The sequence below is a fragment of the Centrocercus urophasianus genome, unplaced genomic scaffold, assembly GCF_019232065.1.
Source record: "Centrocercus urophasianus isolate 14NV4802_14NV808 unplaced genomic scaffold, USGS_Curo_1.0 seq_62, whole genome shotgun sequence".
Classification (NCBI taxonomy): domain Eukaryota; kingdom Metazoa; phylum Chordata; class Aves; order Galliformes; family Phasianidae; genus Centrocercus; species Centrocercus urophasianus.
The window spans coordinates 671152-694601 of NW_024885222.1; the positions used below are offsets into that span (position 1 = coordinate 671152).

Consider the following 23450-nt stretch of genomic DNA (forward strand, 5'->3'; position numbering starts at 1 on the left):
GGAGGGGGATGGAAGCGGCCCGGCTGCTCGGGGGCAGCGGGGCAAAGTATGAAACGGCCGACACCAGGCATCAGATAAGGAGCGCCGCCTCAGCGAGGACCCAGGTAATGACTTCATGCAGACACCTTCCAGAGGAGGAGGCAGCCCTTGTCCGTGCAGCTCCTCCCTCAGCCTCTGTGAGGTTCGGCATTGTCTTTTCCATGCAGCATATTACGGGGGACGGGATTTTGGTTTTACTGCAGTAAGATTTGGACTGGAAGAGAAAGAAAAGGTTTTGTTTACGGCCTAAATGCGCGCTAACGGAGAGCCGTGCAGCCCTGCTCTGTACCTGCACAGCGCGCTGCTGGCTGCACAGCCACACGAGCTGCACTCTGTTTCCACACAGCAGGAGAGAATCTCGAATATCGGAGGCGAGGTAAAGGAGCCATTTATTTGAAGAAAGCCTTCCAGCTTTTAGCATCTCTATTAAAGAAACCCGTGCCTTTTCAGGGCCTCTTTCCTAATGCTCACAGTAAAACTGCCATACTTTTCAGTAAATATAATTTGTTCTTCCATACAGCTTCGTGACAGGTTATCAACGGGCAGTGCTGCTGGTTTAGGTTTACATACAAAACATCTCTAAAACCTAAAAGCCTTGAAATAAAACAGCAAACCAAGTGACTGACATCAAATGCCAAGAGACTCAATCTGCAAATCAGACACGCTGTCACCCAGTCGTGCTGCAGAAGAGGGACTGCAGGCATTGGGAGCTGTGTTGAAGCACTGCTCACAGTGCTGCTGCAGCGCCTGCTGGAGCCCCAGGCCAGGCCAGGCCCGCAGCTGAGCGTGGCGCAAAGCAGCCCAGCAGAGCCACGACAGCTGTGTGACAGCAACTCTGCAGGGACCAGCAGGGAGCACTGAGCGAGCCCTTCCAGAACAGCCAACTGCAGGGTTTCACCAAAATGGTGGTGTGATGGTGGTCATTACCATAGGTTAGAATACTGGAGGGTGGGGGAAACGTTTGTAAACCTGACCTTAAAGAGTTCCTTTCCATCGTGAGCTGCGCAGACGAACGGCTACAGTGCACATGGCTGTCAGCACACAGCACGCCAACCTTCCCTTCCCATTCTGTGCAAATTAATTAACCTGTTCTTAAAGAACAAGAAGTTGTAGGCTTGGACAGAGTTGCTATTCAGGTAATGCATGGAGGTGCTTGCCCTCAAATAGCAATCTGCTCAGGCAGGAACATAATGAGAGCTATTATCAACTGTAACATATTCATGCATCCCTTTCTATAAAGCTGTCCCTAGTAACAAATTTTAAAAATACATTACAACTAAAGACCATTTCCACTGCAGTTCCCCTGCCTGCAAGAAGCCAAGCCTGTGTGCTCAGGAGTTGGATGTGGGCTAAATACAACCATTTGGGTTGCACTGGAATTCCTCAACAAGAAATGTTGGGGCTGCAGACAGCCAACGACTCCCCATGCACAGCAGGATAGCTTCCTCATTACACAGCACACAGAATGTTAACTCACCACTGCTAGCTCTAACAAATCTATGGGAATCTAAAAAAAATCCTAACAAGAGATCTTTGTGTGCCTGCTTAGTTTATTTTTATATAAATATTTTTATGTCATCTGTTTCTTTATCCCCTGCAGCAAGAAGCAGCTGCAGTGAAAAGAATGGACAAAGATGCAGAAGCGTTGCAGGCGGCCAGAGCAGAGCTGAGCGAGGCCCGGCGGCAGTGGCACCACATGCAGAGCGAGATCGAATCCCTGCACGCTGTGGTAAGCGCCGCAGAGCAGCCGCCGGCTCTGGAGAAAATAACCCAGGGCTGCGTGCTTTTATCCTCTCTTAAATGATTACAGGTTTTACTGGAAAATATCTCAGCCTTAAAAAAGTTTACCTTAAAAACTATTGTACTGTTGTTCTTAGTAATATTCTTAGAGGACTCGACATAAAAACAGTCTGACTGTTAATGACAAGTATGTACAGCATCTTCGCGGACACTTTCCAAATCTTACAAGAGTTAAATTCAACAGGAAAAGGGTTTGGAGCGCTCGCTGCGTGCCACGGAGCAGCAGTACCACATGCAGCTACAGAACTTAGAGGCGGAGATTGAATGCTTGGAGAAGGACCTGCAGGAAGTGAGGAGAGGCATCGAGAAGCAGCTGCGAGAGCACGAAATTCTCCTGAACACGAGGATGAAGCTGGAGGAGGAGATTGCAACGTACCGCAGCCTGCTGGAGCAGGAGGAGAACAGGTACTGCTGGCTGAACTCACGTTGTCTTGCTCTTCAGAACGCCCCAGTGCAATAACCGTCGCATTGTAAATACAAGAGCCACTCAGTAAAATGTGGTATTATAAAATCCTTACAGGCGTTTTCATTGTGCTCAGCTTTACCAGTTCCACACTTATGGACGTCAGACTTCTCTCAGTGCACTGCAGGTAATAACGAGCTGCCTGCACGCTCACTGGAGGCACTGCTGTCAGTGCAGGTCTGTGTGGCTGCTCCCGTGGGATCACACGAAGGATCCCTTTGCACGAGGCTCGTATCACTCAGCACCACCTGAAACAAGTGTCAGTCACACATCTGGGGCTCTGCACATCAGCACGCTGTCTAACAGTGTCTGGCAGTGACACTCTGCTTTAGCTGCTCCTTGTCTGCCCTCCCCAGCACACTGAACACCAGCACTTTCACGTGCAGATCTGCGAGAGGCAGCTACAGCTCTGTCAGCAACAGAGGATAAGGAAATGCACAGCATCGCTTCCACTGGTACCCAAACAAAACAGGGCTCAGAGAGCTCTCAGCAGATCACTGCCTCCCTCAGATGATGCAGGGCCTTCGTCCAGCAGCCTCACACATTTGAATAAGAAGATTCCACACAAGGGACTCAGATTTGGTGCTTCTAACTCTGTGAAAATACACTCAACACAGTATTAATAAAAATAAATATCTCTACCTGGCACACAACCAACACACTATAACCTGTTCAAATTGCTGACAAAATTAAACAGACATTTTCACTTTCTTTAGTTTTACATTCAGAACAAGAAATCCTAATGGTTACTACAGTCAAACAGAACTTCTCATACTCCTCCTATTTTTAAATTGCCCACAGCTTGTGAAACAAGTGATGGATTAAAGTAATTCAGTGCTATGAGGTGCTGGTGAAGCTGTTTATTCTTGCAGGTACGGCTGCTCCATACCCGAGCAGAAGGGCAGGAAGCCCAGCCCCACCACGACCGCCCTCACGCTGCCTGCAGGTCGGTGCTCGCCGCCCCCTGGGCTCACGGCCTCCACAGAGCTTCAGAGCTGGGCTGCTGCCACCCCCCATCCACCTGCATGGCACATCTGCATTTTCTTTTATAGATGGAGTAAAGAAGCACGAAAGTGACAAGATGGAGTTGATGACGAAACAAGCAGTCCTAGAAGGAAATATTATGAAGCAAAGTGCTGAAGCTCATGGCACTATAAAGTAAGATAAGCATCAATTTAAGAAAATATTTAAATGTGAATCTTGGGCATTACAATTTGCTCTCTGATTTTTCCTCCCTTTAGTATCCACACAGCTGGGAAGCTCCAGAGTAGCACTGGTAGTTCAAGTTCTATTGAATGGTGTGTTTTAACAATAAATTAAAAATTAAACATCTCTTTATTAGCATTTACTTCCTGAGCTAGCAATATCATGACGCTGCTTCTAACTGCAATTTCTGTCAAGAATGAAACTATTAATACATTTAGTTAAAGCTGAAAGTAAACGAGCCCATGCCGTGTCTGCAAAGTCCCTCTGGGGCGTTTTTACACACATAAATTCAGGCCTGGCTCTATTGGGAAACCCCTCTGTTCTGCTGATTACTACAGAGGGAAGGAGAGCCTGGCTGCTCAGGGGGCATCTGAGGGCTGGAATGTTTTATTCTTTCTCCTTGGAAACAAACTATCTGTGTTCAGAGCAATGGTTTTGTATCCAAGTCTACTTAAAAGCGTACAAACAAAACCACACTGAAATGTCCCCTGGACTTGGCTTCCAGAAGGAAGCTGTTCAAATTTCAATAAGCAAATAAATAAATAAGAACTCTGGTTACTCAGTGAAACATTTTAAAAGCAGTCCCGAAGTTACGTGTTGCACAGCACGTACAAGGCCAAAACACCTGTGCTTTACTGTTTCAGGACAGAAAAAGTGGACGAAGTCATTAAGCAGTGGGAAGGCTCTTTCTTCAAGGACAACCCGCGCTTGAGGAAGAAATCCGTTTCGCTGCGCTTTGACCTGCACCTGGCAGCGGCCGAGGAAGGGCGCAAACCCAGCCAGCAGAAAGCCCTGCCTGCCATCGAGGTCAGGCTGGTGATGAGGCGCTCGTGCAGCATTCCCTCCATCACACCCTAGCGCTGGGCACAGCAGGCCGGAGCCCCCGCCGCCATACGGCCCTGCGCACGACACACAGCGGCGGGGAGAAGAGAGGAGAGGCAGATCCCACAAAGCCTGACTGCCTCCGGCTTCCTGCTCCGGGCGCAGGCCGCAGTTCTCTCATCGCTGTTGTTTTGTAGTACTTCTCCAAACATTAAAAGAATTAAACTGTAACTTTGTACCTCGGCAAGAGAACTCCGGGAATGAGAACCACATATTTCATTCTCTTCTTCAATACTGCATATGCATATTGGCTGACGAACCATTCCCATCATAATTGTCATACTTGATAGATATTTTAAAACACTTTCTAATAGAAAAAAAAAAGTGACATGCAACAACGCTCTTAAAACACACCAGGTATTAACCAACAACTTTCTTTCAAAAGTGAATAGTATTTTTAAGCATTTTTTAGGCAGCAACTGAGCAAAAATGTCTCTCCCCTATGACCATGGACACATTTCTCAGCAGTGCCATTACAAACAAATAACACTGAGCTGTATGGTTCTGCTGCTTTTGAAGCAGGGATTCCCACTGAAAATCAATCACTCTCTTAGCTCTACTTGTGCATCTGCAAAACGACTCCCAGCCATATTGAGAATCAAATTTAAGGAGTCAAGCATCCATTTTTAATACCGACATTTAATTCATTTTGTGAGTAGTTGCAACGTGAATTTAAATACCTTCAACAGATTCCTCTCCTGACAAATCCTGTAGGTAAAGCTGGCCCCCGACCCAGCACACAGCAGATCACTGAGCTGCCAGGTCACGGCCACTATGGCTTCAGTGGGACGGACAAAATAAGGGCTGCGTGTGCTGAGTCAGAGCTGCCAGCACATGAAGTGCCCCTGGAGGCAGCAGGCAGAGCAATGGGCAATACAAAGCAGAGCTGGCAGTCCTGCATCTGCACACGGACAGAAACCAGAAATGGAACCCCAACATGCTTTATGAGACCACGGGACAAACTTCAAACAAACAAAACAGGGTAAGGACGTTTGTTTACAGGGATTTAAGGAGGTCAGAAACTCCTGCTGGGATCACTGGAATTATGGCGGCTCAAAACAAGAAAACACACAGACAGAATCTGCGGGATCCAAAGCAGCAGGAAAGAACTGACTGCAGTGTCAGTGAGTGCCATATGACTCAAGGACTGGCACATATGTCACAGGACTGGCACCACAAAGTCCTCCGCCGTTCAGTTACGCTTCTGCCTTTTATCAACAGCAAGAACGCCATGTTTACGTTGCCCACAGTTCTCTATCTACTGTACAAAGCTGGCTAATTATCATTAACCTTAAAACTGATCTGGTGGTGTTAATACCTGAGTTGGCATCCTGAATGTAACAGCCTCTCCTGGCATTTTCACTATGCAGCTTTTTTGTGTGCTGTACTCTATATTTCACAATACTTGAATTTAAACTAAGTTTTAATTGCTTTAAGGCACTTTAAACAGGGATACAAACTTACCAAAGCAAATAGCAGTACAACAATAAAAATAATAAAACAGAGTTTGCCCATGCTGCTTTGTGAGCTTCAGTGTGTCTGTCTTGGGGGGTCTGGGTGGCAGAGAACACAAACTAAAGCTGTAGGTAAGAAAATCCACAGCACTGCATCTGAGCACTTTGCAAAGCTCCCTGCACTATAACTCCAACTCCCCGAGGACCTCTACCAGCACGTGGGAGCTGCGTGTCCTCCTACTAGACAAGCTGCTGCTAACTCCAGCCAACCTGACGAGAGCTCTGTGTGAGTGCCATACCAGCAGCAGATGATGGCATCTGGCTTACAAAGCAATGATCTAAAAGATAAGCTGGCTGGCGAAGGTAAAGAGCAAGTAAACACGTAACAGAAACTTGGTTGAACACATAACCTTACAGCTCCTCTCACGCAGGCAGAGCTTGCACAGGCACATCGCCATTACCATACACACAGAAAGCCCTGGCAGCTCCACAGTAACCAAAAATGGAAAACCTTACCCACAGACACATTTTTTCTTTGGCCAGTAAGCGCCCGGCTCACTCTTGGACCCCAGTTTGGGGGTTTCTTGGGGTTTCTCTTCCTCAGCCTAACTCCAAATGTCTTCCCTTGTGACACAAATCTCAGCAGCACAATACAGAGCACAGACCCGGCCTTAATCTTGCAGTACTATCTAAACATTATTTTAGAATATTGGTATTATTGCGCATTAGTCACACTCATTTGGGAAGCTTAAGCAACCAGAAAAATTGCTGCCCTTAACTGCACATTTCATCACCTACACACCTGACCTCGCTGTTTCTGAAGCCGTCTCAGTACAGCAGCAGCAGCACAAACACATCCTGAGCTATCCTGCAGTGAGAGCTGTATTCCATCCACACAGCTGTAACACTCAGCTCAACAGCTCCTAAAACACACAGCTTCTGATTAAAGCTGGAAACCAGCTGTAGTAACTCAGCTGTACTGTTTTATGACCACGAAACCTGAGGCTAATAGGAAAAAACACTGCAGCACACAGTAATAGCTGGCTTTGTTACTACAGCACTGCAGGCAGCCCGCCCTTCCCTGATCAAAGGGCTGCTTCTCCACATGGGACTGCCTGACACGGAATTCCTCCACCATATCAAGAACTGCTGCTACTCTCAAACGGATTCAAATATGCACCCTGTTTTTAACTTCATTTTCTTCCCCTAAAGTACCGATACAAGGGAGTATCTTTTAAGTTACCTGCAAAATTGCTCTTTTCAAATTTCTTTTCAAATTTCTTTGTTGGCTCATAAACTACCCAAACCTCCACAGGTGTCAGTGTGAACTATAGGTGGGTGTGCACGGGCACAAGAAGAGCCAAGTAAAACCAAGTAAACCAAAGAAAACAGTGAATTGCTGACCTTGGAAACATGTACAATGATTCAGAATTAGCATGGAACTGCATTGAACATTCCAGTAACTTGTGCAAATTTAATGCAACATCGAACACAATTTCATGAACAATGCAATGCAATGAATGCACGGAGTCAAATCCAAGACAAAACAGGGTTATTTTTCACTTCTGTAAGTATTTTATCTTTACCTTACAAACGTTCTGCCCAAGTGAAGCTGGAGGACCAAAAGGCTGCAGATTTGGCTGTTGGAGGATCTTTTCAATTGTCATATTCCTTCTGTTGTCAAATGCAAGTCAGATTATTCTGTGTAATACCACAAATCTCCATTAGCACACTGTGAGCAGTGGGGGCAGAGCTCATCTCTTCATGTGTCCATGAAAGCGTGCTTACTTAAGAACAAAAACAAAGCAGGCCAGGCTGCAGGCACCAAGAACTGCAGCACCTCGGCATTACGGCCAGTTTGTTCTTCTCCCCTTCTATCACCCTTCAGGGTTATACAGGCATTGTTTGTTTGTGTTTAAAAAGAGCTGTTTCTGGCGCCTTTCCAAGGGCAGTCACGCTTTGTTTCTCCTCGTGCACCAGGCCCACCACAGCCGCCCATTACAGGCACAGGGGTCGTTATTTTTCAGCCACAGGACAGTTTTCCAGTCCCCAACCTTTATTTCACCTGCAGCCTCTCACTGACAGCTCCGCGGTGTAACCGATCCAAGCGGAGCACGCAGTGCCGTGCCTCGGCCTCGGGGCGCTTTGCAGCACCGCCGTCATTCGGCCCTTCCGTTGATGGCCTGACTTCACGCCTCGCGCAGCCGCCATTGTCACCACGTCGGGTAGAGCTATTCTAGGTTCCCCATACAGCTCTTATTTCGCCCCGTTATGGGATTTTTTAAGGGATTTTTTACAGGATTCACTCGGGCCGGACGCGCGGCGCCGCCGCCTCAGCTGAAAAAGGCGCGCAATGGCCGCGAGGCACCATGCGCGACGCCGCCCTGCGCCGCAGATTCGCTACCGGGGAACGTGGCCACATCTCTGTGGAAAGTGCTGAAAGGAACGTGGAAGTGCACGGCTCGCGCACGGCTCCCGGCCGCCCCGCGCCCTGGCTGTGCTAGCTGAGGGCACGCGAGGCTGCGGCCACGGAGCAGAGAATCCCACCCGCCGCCCCGGGAGCGCGGGAACGCCGCGCCCCGCCCTCGCCCCATCCCGGTCTCGGCGGGGTGAGGTAGCGTTCCCCGCAGATTCGCCACAACACCTTCCGCTCTCCTTCCCCTCTCAGCGGTGCGCGGGGCAGCCCTCAACCCGGCAGAGTCTCCGAGGGGAGCAGGACGGACCGACCAGCCCCCCGTCATCCGGACACCCCCGGGCGGGAGCAGGGCGGCGGCCGTGGCGAAAGTGCGGAGCGGTGCGCGCAGGCGTGGTGCTCGCCGCCGGCTCGGCCCGGGGAGGAACAAAGGGAGCGCGGCGGCGGCGGAGCGGTGAGTGCGTGGGGGCGCGGGGCGGGTGGGGAGCTCTTGGTGCCCCTCGCGGGGCGGCTCTCGGCCCTTTGCACCGGACCGAAGGGGCTCAGATGGGCGCTGCTCGCGCGGCGGCTCCGCTCGCGGCCTCCTCCGGGCGGCGCGGCCCTCGCGGTTGGCGGGCGGGGCGGCGTTTGCAGCTCCGTGCGGAGCTCCGCGCCGGGGGCCCGGCTGGCGGGCGGCGCCGAGCGGCGGTGGAACTTCGCGGAGTTCCTGGAGGAGAAGGGCCGGGAAGCGGGGCCGGGCTGCCGAAGGGCTCCCTGCGGGCGGCGCTCGGCGCGACGTGAAATGGCTCCCGGGGCGCCGGTTCGCGAAGTCCGGAACGTGAGCGCCGCACAGCCGCGCGTTTCGTGCCGCGGCCCTTTAATTGAACTCGTGGGGAGCGCGGCTGTTATGGCAGAGAGCGCCTTCGTTTCCGGAAAGCCTTTTGTTTTCGGAACTGGCGAGCTTTTGGTAATTGTAATGAATGGACGGGTGGTGGAAGCATCGCAGGCTGGCGTAATGCTTAATGGCGTGGTGTTCTTTTGTCTTTCAGAAACACAAATATAATGTCAGGTGGCTGAAAGTTTGCCTTTCAAAATGTCAAGTAAGTTTTCAGACTTTTCTTCCTTTGGTGAATGACCGATCTGCTTCAGCAGGCTCTGAGGCAGTGCCCGTAGTCCTTGTACACAGAGCAGCAGCGCTGCGCAGTGCTGTGTCCACGGCGCTCCATGCTGTCTGACCGCTGTGCCCTCTGCTCTCGCTGCACGCAGCTGTTTCTGACACCTGCCCAGAGGTCTCAGGCTCTGCTGCAGCCCAAGCGTTTGGTCTCACTGCAAATCTGACTGTCACAGCTTCTGCTATGCCCTGCTTTGTTCCTTACCCTCCTCTCATATTCCTTAATCTGCCAAAATAAAAGACCAGCAATGTAGCAGTGATGTGTTTTGTTTTCTTTTAAAGTTTCTTCTGTCCTTCGCTGTATGTTCTCGTTAAATAGTTTGCCACAGAGGATTCCTTTTAAAGAACTCATTCAAATTTTCAAGGATTTTCTTTGCTTACGTTTATATTTTAACAGAAAGGCCATCTTATGCTCCACCTCCTACCCCAGCTCCCGCAACCGTAAGTACAGTGATTTTTCTCCTTAACACAGATCCCTGGTAGCAGAGCTGTTAGTGACTCACTAGAGCCATAACGGCGGAGATGCAGCACTTCCTGTGTTGGGAAAACACACTTGTTGTATTTCATTATTATGATACACGTTGTTTGAAATCCTCTCAATTTCAAAACAGTTTGTGAAAAAGAAGTTGAATAAACTGGTTTCATCTTAAATTCAGCGTCTGCAGGATCTGGCCTTTTTTATCAGCAGTCACTGGAATTACTCACCTATGTGGCCATTAAACTCATGCAGACAGTGCTGCCCATTGCCCTAAAATGGTATTTGCAGCATTTGCAATGGAATACTGGAATATTCAGGGACAAGTTGATACACTTAATTCTCAAACTCCGCACTCAATTTGTACGCAAATAATGAGCAAAACCAGGATGCATTTTTTGTGTCTGACACATTTTCAGTGGAATGCGATTGTTGTATTTGGTCAGAAAAAGGAAACACTCACTGATGGAAATGTTATCCAGATTTCATAAAAATACTGGTATTTTGGGGTCCACTGCATGATAAATATCCTAATTTATAGTAAAATGGTATGGAATGCTGGTTAGGAAAAGATGAAAATGATGTCCAGTAGTGCTTGTGCATGTATAAAAGCATTCTGAAATACTATGTGCTGTGGTTGGAAAAGCTCCTGAAAGCAAACGCAGCTCTTGTTTTGGAGGCAGAGCACTCATGGGGAAAACATGAATGTGTGGAACAAAAGAATGAGTAAAGGTGCTATAGTGGAGTTCTTTTGAAATCTGTTACCCAAGAGCTGTCATCCCTGATCTCCACATCTGGGATGGAAAGTGCAGATGCAGTCAGGTGAAATGCAGTGCTTTCACTTCACTGTGCTCTGCTTCACATCAGAAGAGGCCTGAAAGTGATTGCAACGTGTAAAGAACAAGTTAAGCTTAAAAAAGGAAAAAGAAAGAAATCATTGTGTTTTGCATCGTTTATTCAGCTTTCATTTTGACATGACTTAGTAGATTTGTGCTGTTAGGAGGAATGTGTGGCATGTACCTTACCTGTACCTTACAAGTGAATCCCTGCATCAGGAGCTGCGCCTGGGGCACAGTGTGGGCACAGGCACTGCTGAAGGTGGCTGCAGAGGCCGTGCATCCTTTAGTCGAGCTGCAAATCCCCAGCAGTTCACAAAGCCAGGTTCACATTTGCTAACAGTGATGTGCACTGCCTGTCTTTCCAGCACCTTTTGTGTTAACTTGAATCACTCGCAGTCCTTGAGATAACCAGTGCTCTGTAAAGAGCTGCAGAGCAACGCCTTCTTTACCCCTCGTGGGCCGGATCCTGAGCTCAGCAGGGTATCACCGGCTCCCACTGACCACAGTCTTGCATCTGAAGTAACAGGTGGTGTGTAATGCAGGGTGGTTGCCTGGTAGCACGGAACTCCTGCTGATTTCTCTGCAATGGAGGTTCGCTGTCCTCAGACTTTAGTGAGGATGTTACAGTAATGCTGTCATGTAGTCAAATGGCATCATTTTACACAGCAAATGTCTGTGTCATCATCAGAGGCATGAAAACTGAGTCAATGCCAGCTGCTGCCATTGAGCTTAAGTTTGGCAGTGGACCATATGAAGGCTGGTTCTTAAAGGGTGCTTTTGTATTATTTGTTCAGAAATAAACCAACTGCAGCACGTGCACGTATAATTGAAAACCTTGCAAGTCGATATAGTTTGGCTTACAGGTTCTGTTTGTTGTGTGTTTGCATCTGTCACACCTTGGATCCTCAAACTTAATCATAGGGCTTTTGCAGCTGTAATGTAGAGTGGGAACAGTGAGCACATTGCCTTAAAGGGCCCTGCAATGGCCTTACCAGAGTGGCTCTCAGGTGTAAGACAGTGCAGGTAATGGGTGAACCTGGCGTGGTGCTGCAGATGCTGCTGGGGCCCCGGATGGGAGCAGTGCTCCATCGCCGTTCCATGCCTGGTCTGCTTTCTTTGCAACACCATTTGAATTCTGGATAACGAAAAGAGCTTGTTGAAGTGCAGGAGTGAGATTCACAAGAGAAAGGAGAGACAGTGAACCTCCTGATGTTTGATTGCAGTCCCTGCTTACCCACCATCTGTGTGCTCAGAAATTAGGTTTTCTCAGCGTTACGGAGGTGAGAACAAATTGGTCCACCTGCAAGAACGGATGAAGATGTGTTTGATTAACTGCTGAAATGTCTCTGATTCAGTGGTGGCCTAAGATTAGTTTGTGGTTTCTAACCTGCAGATTGCATTGCAGCACTTCTTCAGCCCCGCCAGTCTGCAGTCTCCCAACAGAGCGGCGTCTCCATGCATCGTCCTCTCTTGGTTTTTCTAATCCTTACAGTTCTCCAAAGTGTTTTGATTCTGCAAACCACCAGTAAGGTCTTCTGCTCCTGGTATTGGTGCACAGATGGTGCTTGGAGAGACTGATTTGTTTGTTTTTACCCTGTTTGTTTACGTCCTGTTCGTGACAAGTCAAAAGGATGGGAAAAGGAGGAGGCAGAGATTTTTGCTGTTGTAGTAAATGTTGACTTGGGGAATTTTTGCCCCTGTACTGTGTGCTACTTTGCCTTCTAAGTTTGGATATGAGACTCCTCTTGAATTTCTTGGTGGCTTAAACGTTGGAAATGTGATCAGGACTGATGGAATACTTGTGACACGCTTAGCAGAAGTAAAAGCACTAACTTTGGACATTTGTAGTGACACAGCTGCTAAAGAATCCTGTTTCCTTGATAGCTTTATATTGGACTAAATTCTGTGTGTTGAGAAGATATCAACTGCTACACCTCATTTGCTTGTTTAAATTCTGATTGCTTTTGCATGCCATATTGCAGTTCATTTTCATTTATGTGTTTTCCTCGTTTGATCTCATTTCTCATTCGTGTTTTTGTCTCATTTGTTTCCATCAGCAAATGCCCAGCACACCAGGGTTTGTGGGATACAATCCATACAGCCATCTGGCCTACAACAACTACAGGCTGGGAGGGAACCCGGGCACCAACAGCCGGGTCACGGTAGGAGAATCAACTATTACATCATCCAGCAAACAGCAGGCACTGCCCAGAAATGGCTTTAGAGTTAGGTTCTTCTGAATCTTGGCTGCTGCCTCGCTTTCTAGGAACAAAAGATTACTTCTGGTTTTCACTCTCCATCCCTACCCCTTCCCCTTCACTTTGAAACCCTTCACAAGCGAACGGACCTCTGTTCAGGAGGGGAAAAGATGTGGGAATTGTGTGATGCAGGACTCCAAGGAGACTCTCTGTGGTCTTCAGTGGCCGCTGCACGTGTAGGGAAGGTCTGTTCTGCAGTACTGATCCCTGGGGGGAGGGAACTGCAAATTTATACAAAAATAAGGAGGGATGCTTTCAGACGGGGGTCGTTGACAGTAGTTGCATCACACTGTTGAGCTGTGCGAGGAGTGTGAGCCTTTGTTTTCCTTTCCAGTCCTGGTCTGGTTTAAGTGTGTGAAGTCCAGTTCAGAAACAGTTGTTTCAACAGAAGTGTAATGATATAAAATGGAATCAGATATTCTGTTTCTGTGGGTGTATTGAAAATGGACATTAAATTCATTTCTGATGGAGGAAGTGAAGTGAAGTGAGAGGTGGCACTTCCTTCAAATACAGAGCAAGTCCTGAGCATCAGGTGCAGTCAGGAAAAAGGCAGTGGAGGCACAAAATGTTCTTAACTAACACGACAGCAATAGAGTAAATCCCTATTTAAAGAAAAAAAAGTTCCTGTAATTATCATAACGAAGTTTTTCGTTTAAGACTTTCTTAACTTCAACACATCTGCTCAGTTTAGGACGTGGTATAAGAAGTGATTTGTCAAGGAACACATACAGTGCCCTAAGTGAAGAGTCCTCTTCTTGTGCCTCTTCTATAAACCTCCTTTCAGACTTCATGAGTCCTTCAGGCTTATTGAAATGCTTACAGAAAAGGCCTTCCCCATACAGGCTGGAACTCAACTGATGTCCTGTCTGACCACGTATTTATTTTCCTAAGCAAGATGAAGTTAGGTTTGCTCTGAGAACTCATTGTTTCTGTACGTCATAAGCATACACAGCTTTCTGTGCCATGCATATATCAGTATATGTATGGTGTCTTGGAACTCCTGTTAATTTAAAAGCATTAAACAGTTTCCGTTAATGTTTTTCAAACCCATCTGTGTGTGTATCTATGTATACATTTTGGTAATGCATATACTCCATGTACATTATCTATACCTATAGTTCTGTATGCATTGTTTCATAGAACTTCATAAATTCAGCAAAAAAAAAACAACTGAAGAGGAACAATTGGAAAGCTGAATACAAGGTTGGCCTTTATGGCCAATTTCAAATATTTGCTTAATCTACTCAATCCTGAAAAAGCTCAGAACTGCTTTCTGCTCTTATGAAATGGTCCCACGGTGGTAACTGCCCGATGGTGGGAGTGCCTGCAGCGCGGAGCTGGTGGGCTGTGAGGTTGTGGTGAGGGGCACAGAGCTGCAGGAGTCCTGTAAGGGATGAGCAGGGCGTGCAGCAGCTCCATCAGCAGCACTCCTCCGTGTCTTCTTACTTAGCACGAGGTGTTCAGCACTGCACAGGCCGGAAGGAAGATCAGAGCACACAAACATGCAGAGGCTGACATGGATCATTGCAGCTTGGAGGCAGATAACGCCTCCGGTGGATCGGTTGCAGAGGGGGATTTGCTTTCCATAGCGAGCAGTTTAACAGGACTGCTTGTGTGCCTGTGCACGGGCCGGGGGTTGGTGCTGCATTCTTGAATAGGGGGTGTGTTTGTCCTTTCAACTGTGCGAGAGTAAATGCTTCCCCAGAGCACATGAGCACATTAACAAATGGGCTTCTTCATTTTCTTCCACAGGCTTCCTCTGGTATTACCATTCCAAAGCCCCCAAAGCCCCCAGACAAGCCCCTGATGCCCTACATGAGGTACAGCCGGAAGGTGGGTATGGGTACAAGTAATAGTAAACCTTGTACATGCTAACAGTTCATCGCTGTTATCTTAGTTTCAGCTTTTAAACTTTTACTCCTAACAGCCTGCACTTTCCTTTAAGGGAATTGTAAAGTACAGATGCGTTGCCCTGCAGAATAACGCAGCACTGTTCTGTTGTTACAGTTGCCAGTTTCTGGGGGGAAAGGTTGTCTCTAAAATGGTAATTTCCTACTGCTGTCTGCTGACAAGGATCCACCCTGCCACATTCAGAACTTCCTGTGACTTACTGAGAGAACTTTTTGTATAAAGGAAGTGTTCCTTGCGGTATACTGGGCTTGGTACAGTGCTGTAGCTGGACTGAAGAGTAGCAATGAGTGGACTTTGCATGTTCTCCTTCACCAACCTAGCCTGTGGCAACGGTTACTTCGCTATTCTCTGAACTGTTTGACAGAAAATAGGAGAGAGACCCTTGTGGAGTCTGAAATCTGATTGGCATGGGGAGGGCAGGTGAGCCCGTCTGGAGCGGGTGAGCCAGAAGGAGATTCTTCACTTCTGGTTCAGTATCTTTACCAGCGTATCTTAGGCCAAAAAACCAGCAGCAAAAAAAAGTCAAGTGGCGCAGCAAGAAATAACACTGGCAGCTCTCTCCTTGTTTTTTCCCTGTAAAGTTAGAAACCTTTTTGGTGGAGTCAGAACTTGTTGGAACTCAAATTGATCAGCAAGACTGAAAAGTATTTTGAAATGTTGCATTCTGATCTGAAAAGCTCAGTGCTCCTTACCGTAATCTGCTGGATGTGTGCACTCAGTAGCACTTTTTTTTCCCAGAGATGCAGCGATGTGCATTTGAGAAGAGAATTAAGAGGGTTAAAGGCAATATTCTCATGAAACCAAAGCCGTTTCAGCAATTGCCCGTTTCAGTAGATGACCTCCTACTGACTTCCTGCCCCAGAAAATAACCGAGGTAGTTTAGCCAGGCTCATTCCTAACTTAATCCTGTTTTTCGTGGTGGTTCCAGAAAGAACACTGAGATGACAATATAAAATGTTTAATTTGGAAGTATTTAGATATCATTAGTAAAGCTCCAGCTGTTTCTGTTAAGGTCTGGGACCAAGTGAAGGCGTCCAATCCTGATTTGAAGTTATGGGAAATTGGCAAGATTATTGGAGGAATGTGGCGAGATCTCACTGATGAAGAGAAGCAAGAGTATTTGAATGAATATGAAGCTGAAAAGGTAAATGGAAGAAATCTGGGATGTTTATTACAGCTGATTCTTCTAGGAGCTGGTCTGAGAAGAAAAACCCATCTTACCCTTGCAGTGGTGTATGAGGCTTTCACGAGACCCCCTGTATGTAGCTTAATGGAAGTATGTCCTGACACATCTTTTAGATTTTTTTTTAATAACTGTACATCAGCTGTGACTGGTCAGTTTTTAGACCTAATTCAAAATGAAGTATTTATAATTGAGTGCCGATTTTAACTGTTTAATGAATGGATTTAATTGTACAACATCAATGTTGAAAAGATTGTCTCAACACCAGAATCCTCTTTCAAAACTAGTGCTCTGCAGCTGCTGCTATTGAGGCATGAACGTGCTCATAAAAGACTTGCAGTCACGTAGGGTTTGGTTTCCATGCTGTTACCTGGTGTATCTCCACGCTGTGGCTTAGTGTTTTGTTTCTTAGTAGAAAAATTGTACCATTTTTTAGGGCTTTCTTGTGTTTTTGTTTTTCATCTTCGTGACAAAAGATGACAGCTACGCCTTTCTCTAGGTTGGTAAGTGTTGAGGACTTCAGCAGACTGTTACTGTGATCCTAAACTGCAAAGGGGAGTTTGTCCACCCGCTGCCTTGTAGTCAAACCCGGTTGGTGCCCAGCCTGATCAAACCTGAGCTGTTTCATTCCGAGTCAGTAGAGAAGTGCTTCCCAGCTGGCTGCTATTAGATGAAACAAAATTAAGGAATTCTATTTTTTTGACTTGGTAACAGTGTTTAGACTGTAAGCTCCTTGGGGCAGGGGCCATCTTGCTTGCATTTTTCCAGTGCCCACATAGGGTTCCAGTCCTAGTAATAAAGAAACTGACGCTCCTAGGTATTGGTGCCAGGATTGTAGATTATCTCGTTTTTCATTGGAAATACCTCAGATCTCTGTGCAAATTGTAGACCAGGCAAATTCTAAAAGCGATGTGAAAGAAAGAAATTCAAAGGGAAAATATTTCAGAGAAGGTGAAAACAGTGATGCAGTCCTGCTACCAGTAGTCTGGCTGCAGCACTCTGTATCATCCCAGTGCAGGGATGGATCAAAGAACGCAAAGGCGTGAGTTGTTTGGAAACTGGCTCATGGCATAACTGGAATAAAGAAAGAGAAGAAATCGAAATAAAAGGCGTAGTTAAAACTCCAGAGAATTACTGAGAATATTTTAAGTCAACTCATCTTTATTTTACCAGAGTTCATTTGATAAATGCCTTGTTCTGAAGTTTGACTTCAAACAACAAAAACAAAGCGTTCTTAAGACCTCTTAAGCAGTCAAACACTCCTAAAGGCCCAGCGGCAGTTTGGCTGAATGATGGTGGAAGAAGTTCTAATTTGTGAAACTGAAAGCTGAGGGCATCTGGTTGTGTATCAGTCAGATAGTGCAGAAGAGATGTCTGTATAACTGCCTTTGAGTTGCACCTCATTGTGTCGGGTCCGAAATTGCCCAGCGGTGCAATCAAACCATGTTGGTCACGTTTCAGATTGAGTACAATGAGTCCATGAAGGCCTACCATAACTCTCCTGCATACCTTGCCTACATCAATGCAAAAAGTCGTGCAGAGGCTGCGTTAGAAGAAGAAAGCCGCCAAAGGCAGTCGCGCATGGAGAAGGGCGAACCTTACATGAGCATTCAGCCAGCAGAAGATCCAGATGGTAAGCAGAAAGCAGTCTGCATGCGTGCAGGGAGAAAGTCATCACAGGGCCTGTGGCATAAGACGTGCCAGATAGAAAATTACTTCAGTGTAGCCTTCCCAGCGCTGAGCGTGACCTGCTTTTGTTTCTGTACCTTCAATATTAATTCCCATGGTTCCGTTTTATTTTGTAGAGATAACAGCTGACCTTGTCTCACTCCCAAAACCTGAGGTGACAAGCCAGTGATAAATCTTCCAGCCCTTAATTGTGCGTGAAGTAATGCGGACAGTTAAAAGAAATCGGTCTGCTTAAAACTCTGTAGTGGCTTTTCACAAATGAGTTACCAGATGATGAGCTGCTTCCTTTAATCCAGTTTGAGTGGAACCCTGCACTCAGCAGAAGCACGTCGTTCTGATAAGCTGAGCTCTCGCATGATTAGGAGCACCTGAACTTCAAACGTTCAACAGATGTCATTTGAGGTTGTTTAGAACAGTTTTATCCTCGCTGTTGACAAGTTGATGAGAAAATGCTCAAAGTTTATTTGACTGCAAGGAAATGCACCCCACCCAGCAGGAAGAATTCCAATTCGTGCCGTTAAGGGCTACTTTTAAATTCATGACCCAGCATGGACTTGTTGAAACCTGAGGGTGAAAAAATCTGCTCAGTTACACCCTGAGATAAAGGCTGTGGCAGCAGCACCTTCCCATGTGAGGTAACTGCTGAACTTCTGTCAACACGTTGAGTGCTCCAAGCAGCTGATGTTCTGGGCTTTAATTTCTGTTCTGCAGTACATGGGCCAGAATTAATGCAGGCAGAGCCAGCTGTGCCAGCACCAAGCTGGATCCGCTCACATTTGGGATGAAAGGCAAACTCATTCCTGTGGCAGGAGGGTTGCTGCTGTGCTGCCCTGTGTGTCAGTAGGATTGTAGGGGCTGTAGGAATATTGTGAGAAGAGAAAAGAAGACCTTGTGTTTCTGGAGGCTCAGATAGCAGTTCTGCTATCGAGAACCTGACTCTGCTTCCATTTTCATTGTAGTGAAAGGCTTGAGCTGCTCGGGGCAAATGCAGGAAGGCGCAGCGCAGCAAGTCTTGACTTCTGCAGGCCAGAAGCTTTGAGTGCTGCTGGATGTAGGAAGAGAGTTGTGTAGTTTCAGATGTCAGCAGGAGTCTCTTCTGTTCGTATTTTACATTTGTGTTTGTCTTTTTCAGTGAATGTTGTTCTGGTACCACAGTTAATCAGAAATGTTTTCTTTATTCAGTGCACTGGTAGCTCATCTTAATCTGGAAACTTGGAAAGCACATAAATAACGAGGTCAATCCAGAGCTCATCTGTGTGGGAGATGCATACAGAACAGCAGCCATAGCTGAGCTGAGGCGATGGTGTTCTGATCCTCACACCGCCTTTTTTCCTCTCGCTGACGTTCCTTAGTCAAATATTTTAGTATGAACTTCATGACACGAGTGTTAGGGTTTGGGTTGTAATTAGTGGTGGCATTGGTGCAGTCTCGTTAGCCCAGTGCTTTGGGGAACTGCAGCGCTGTGCTTCCAACTCCCGTTTCAGATTACGACGATGGGTTTTCGATGAAGCACACGGCCACGGCTCGCTTCCAGAGGAACCATCGGCTCATCAGTGAGATCCTGAGCGAAAGTGTGGTTCCTGACGTCCGCTCCGTTGTCACTACAGCTAGAATGCAAGTTCTTAAACGCCAGGTTCAGTCTCTAATGGTTCACCAGGTAAAGATAAACGATGGAAAGGCAGCGTGCCGGGCCCCGCACCCTTCGGTCCCCATGCTGTTCTTGTTGGGTGTCTGTGCTCTGTTCCTTCGTTGGGTTTTCTCAGGAGTGCCAAGATGTGAGGTTTCACCCCGTGATCTTTTTTACTGAGAGTTACATTAAGCTGTATGTTGTTCTTCAGGACACCTGAAGTAGCAAACCTGTAGCTCTTCATTATTACACACAATCTTTCTCTGTAGGGGGTAAACGTGCAGTTTAATGGATTCGGTTGCTTATGACTGCAGTCTCTTCAGTGCACAGACCCATTTATTGTTCAGACTTTTTTACTTTTTGGTGTATGTTGGGTACTGGATCAAGGAAAACTTTTTGCTGCAAGGATTTAAACACGGCTGCATTTAATTTTCAACTGAATACTGTTGTCCATTTCTTCAGAAGTAAAGCAGCTTCATTTCTTACATTCCCAGCGTAAACTGGAAGCTGAACTGCTGCAAATTGAAGAGCGTCACCAGGAGAAGAAGAGGAAGTTCTTGGAAAGCACAGAATCCTTCAACAACGAGCTCAAAAGGGTACGAGTCTCCTTCTCCACTGTGAGCAATCTGCTGGCTACCTGCTCATGCAGACACTCTGCCCTCTTCCTTTCAGTTCAGTATTGAATTGTTTGCAATTAGATGAGTGCAGTGGCCCAGGTCTGGTGAAGTGTGTGGCAGTTGGAAAGCACACAGCATTTCTGTGATCCCTGCTCCCTTGGTGTCCTGCAGTGGTTGTGTGCAGGCAGTGCCCTCTGCGAGCGCCTCCAGGCTCCTGGAGTTCCAGCTCAAGGAAGGGGCCTGGAGCCGCTATGGGGAACGTATGCTGTGTCCTAGGCTGCATCCAGAGCCAAGGTTTAGATCACTTATCTAGGTTTTTTTTATATATACTTGTTGCTACTTCTGTAGTTTCTGAAGCTTTTAATATAAGCTTACTCGAATCACAAGTCATTGTGCACATATTGCTGCACATAGAGATACTGAGCTAATAATTGAGTTTTCTTGATGTTTTGTCTTTCACAGTGTAACTGGGGTAATAAAAGAGGGTTTTTTTAATTGCTAGCTATGCAGTTTGAAGGTGGAAGTGGATATGGAAAAAATTGCAGCTGAAATTGCTCAAGCTGAGGAACAGGCTCGCAAGAGGCAGGAGGAAAGGGAAAAGGAAGCAGCTGAGCAAGCTGAGCGCAGTCAGAATAACACAGCAGCTGAGGAAGAACAGGCAGCTAACAAAATGGAGGAGAAGAAAGAAGAGGAGAGCACTCCAATGGAGACAGGTAACCACATTTCAAACCACCTTCAGGGACCCCAAGGGATCAGTGTTAAAGTACCTCTGCAGAGGCTGTGCTTGGCTGGGGGGTGCCTCAGGTTTGTGCTGTTAGGAAGAAGGGTTCCTTCAGAAGAATGTTCAGAATAGTTATCTTGGTGGACACAGCTGTTTGTTTTCCTCATTAAGTTGTTCCTTTTTAAAAGGGTAGAGAATATCACAAAATATGTAATACTTTGTGTAAGGAGAAAAAAATTCTGAATGCTTTCATCTTCTAGGCTTGGTGGGAGCAACTGAGCGCCCACTGCCACCATCTGGCAAGGATGCCAGAACTGCAGCTCTCCCCATGCTGCTCTTCCAGCCTGCCCGCAGGCTTTGTTGTGTTCCATACAGTGACTTTAGTGACAGTGTTATGTGAATCAGTGGCCAATGTCTCAGTGAGTCATTGCTGTAACAGCATAAGGGAGAGTGAACTGATTGTTTGGATTCTGGTGCATCCAGCTTAACGAGGCACATTGCTTTCTGTGCCCCAATCCTGAGTGCAGGCAGCTGTAGGAGACCTTCAGGGTGCCATGCAGGACCACAGAGTGGAGCTTTGAGAGCTGTGCCTCTTACTGCACGTACTAAGTAACAAATAATTGCTGTGAAATGCTCTCATTTATTACAAGTTCCATTCCTAAATTCTAACTGCGCTGCCTAAATAAATATATTGGTGTGTAAATGACACTGAGAAGAATTTTGTTACAGAAGAGCCTCACCCAGAAGAGAGCACAGAAAGCCAGCAGAACGGTGAAGAGGGAACATCTACCCCTGATGATAAGGAGAGTGGCCAAGAGGGGGCTGACAGCACTGCAGAGGAAGGAACCAGTGACAGCAACACTGGTTCAGAGAGCAACAGTGCGACAGTGGAAGAGCCTCCTGCAGACCCCAACACTGAGGAGAGTGAGAAGAAAGAATAAACAGTGACTTGTTTCATGTGTGTCCTCTTAATGAAGTACTGGTTTGATTTCAAAATGTGCTAAGCAGCTTTGTATCTGTACTGCCTGTGCCACGTGTCTCCCAAAGAACTGGGGTTTGGTAACACCTGTTATCAGCATAGTAACCCAGAGGGCATTTTGGGACAGAGGAGCTCTTAGACAGAAAACATCTCATTCCTCTAAGCACAGTGGTGGATATGTATCAAGATAATTGTTTGCAGTTTCTTCCCCAGAACAACAGTTTTGTTTCTAATACCAAAATCAGGATTTCTCCCCTTTCTCTGACTGAATTATCACAGCGAACAGAGGTGGATTCCTGAGTGCCTGAGTGCAGTTATCCTGGAGTAAGCGACGCTGTGTCCCAAGGGTTTTTTCTGAGATGGGGGATCACTCACAGCAGCCCTTGCTTTTCACAATTTGACTCTTTATTTCCTACTTAGATATCCTAACAGGAGCAAAGATGTGGCAAAGTGCAAAGCAGGAGAGCACTTCATTGTCTTACTGCAGTCACAGCGCAGTGACAGGCAGCAGCTCCTTGCTGTGCCCTCCCAAAACCTCAAAAAAAAACCCTATAAAAACTACTGCTGAAAGTGCCCCATTTTGTCTGTGTGAGCAGAAGCCCTCTGCAGAGAACTACAGACACGTTTGTTTCCAGCTCCAGGAGAGCACACGCTGTGCACGCCTCGGTAAATAGTGTGCTTTGGTGGGATGGGGGGGGTGAGGTGGTCGTGTTTTTCTAAATCTTTGGTTTTTTCCTAATGGTCCAAAAAGAATAAAATCCAACAGTCTTGTTTTCTAAACTGACAGTGGTCTGGTTCTTGTCTGAAGGCACTGCTGTGCTTGCAGGGCTTTTGTCTGAAACGAAAACATGGAATCCATTGCAGACATATTTGGTACTGAAAGCTGTGCTGCAGGAGCACCTTGAAACCAAAAACTCGGAGCTGATCCGGGCTGCCATTCAGATGCTGTGACCAGAACTGGTGAGAGCTGTTGGCTTCAAGAGCTGCTGAATCGGGGGAGGAAATAATCCCTGCAATGAAATCCCTGTAAGGAAATCGTGGCCTTTTTGCCGGCCAGCTTTTAGCTGCCTCCTCCCCAGTGATCAGCAGTCAGTTTCTATCACCCCAAATGAAGTGGAACTTCCACCCCGCAGGGCTGTGATGTTTGTGTGTTTACAAAGCGTGTGATACGATGTCGTTACACTCCTTAATGCCTGGGTCCAATTCTTACTGCTCATTAACTGCTGTGCAGTTCTGACCGCACACGGCTTCGTGAGCCCATGAGGACCTTCCTGCTGGGAGGCGCTGAGGCAGCAGTGTGTAAAATGTGTGTAAAATGTGTGTAAAACGTGTGTAAAACGTGTGTAAAACGTGTAAAACAGACCCTTGTGGGACACGGCTGGGTGGCTCCCAGCTGTGCTCGTGCTCCACAGCTGCGGCTCTTTGTGAAACCTGCTACAAACTACAATAATTTTAACCTCAGAATTCCAGTCTCTCAAAACAGGTGAGTTTTCACTGCAACGTGAGCAGGAAGGGCTTCAGTGGAACCGGTGGGGCAGCAGCAGGAGGGCAACGAGCTCGTTGAGCAGCAGCTTCTATCTGCGCTGCAGCCCTGCTGTTTGAGGACTGTCTGTGTTTTCCATCTCTTGCGTTTTCTCGAGGTGCTTGTAAGTAACAGTAATTATTGGCACAGACGGGGCGTGTTGCAGCCACGGGTGTGTAACTGAGTAGGAGTCATCTTCAAGGGTAAAATCGCCTTTCCAAG

The 23450-nt window shown here is 47.0% G+C and overlaps 2 protein-coding genes across 4 annotated transcripts; both read left to right on the plus strand.

Moving 5' to 3' along the window:
• On the plus strand, positions 1 to 4503 carry KRT222 (keratin 222). 2 transcript variants are annotated; one of them, XM_042836641.1, is made up of 7 exons: positions 1 to 104; positions 1640 to 1768; positions 2024 to 2244; positions 2379 to 2429; positions 3175 to 3248; positions 3355 to 3460; positions 4153 to 4503. In XM_042836641.1, exons 1-7 carry the CDS (start codon positions 9 to 11, stop codon positions 4364 to 4366), a joined length of 891 nt encoding a protein of 296 aa, XP_042692575.1. In that variant the 5' UTR covers positions 1 to 8; the 3' UTR covers positions 4367 to 4503. The 2 variants fall into 2 exon arrangements, with proteins under 2 accessions (XP_042692575.1, XP_042692576.1); XM_042836642.1 differs by lacking the exon at positions 2379 to 2429.
• Positions 4504 to 8642: 4139 nt separating this feature from the next.
• SMARCE1 (SWI/SNF related, matrix associated, actin dependent regulator of chromatin, subfamily e, member 1) lies at positions 8643 to 22490 on the plus strand. Of its 2 annotated transcripts, none has more exons than XM_042836625.1 (11): positions 8643 to 8711; positions 9286 to 9336; positions 9805 to 9848; positions 12779 to 12883; positions 14732 to 14812; positions 15903 to 16034; positions 17535 to 17706; positions 19247 to 19419; positions 19884 to 19985; positions 20509 to 20719; positions 21457 to 22490. In XM_042836625.1, the coding sequence occupies exons 2-11, from the start codon at positions 9330 to 9332 to the stop codon at positions 21666 to 21668; spliced, it is 1239 nt and encodes a 412-aa protein (XP_042692559.1). In that variant the 5' UTR covers positions 8643 to 8711; positions 9286 to 9329; the 3' UTR covers positions 21669 to 22490. The 2 variants fall into 2 exon arrangements, with proteins under 2 accessions (XP_042692559.1, XP_042692560.1); XM_042836626.1 differs by having other exon boundaries at positions 21460 to 22490.
• Positions 22491 to 23450: the final 960 nt, after the last annotated feature.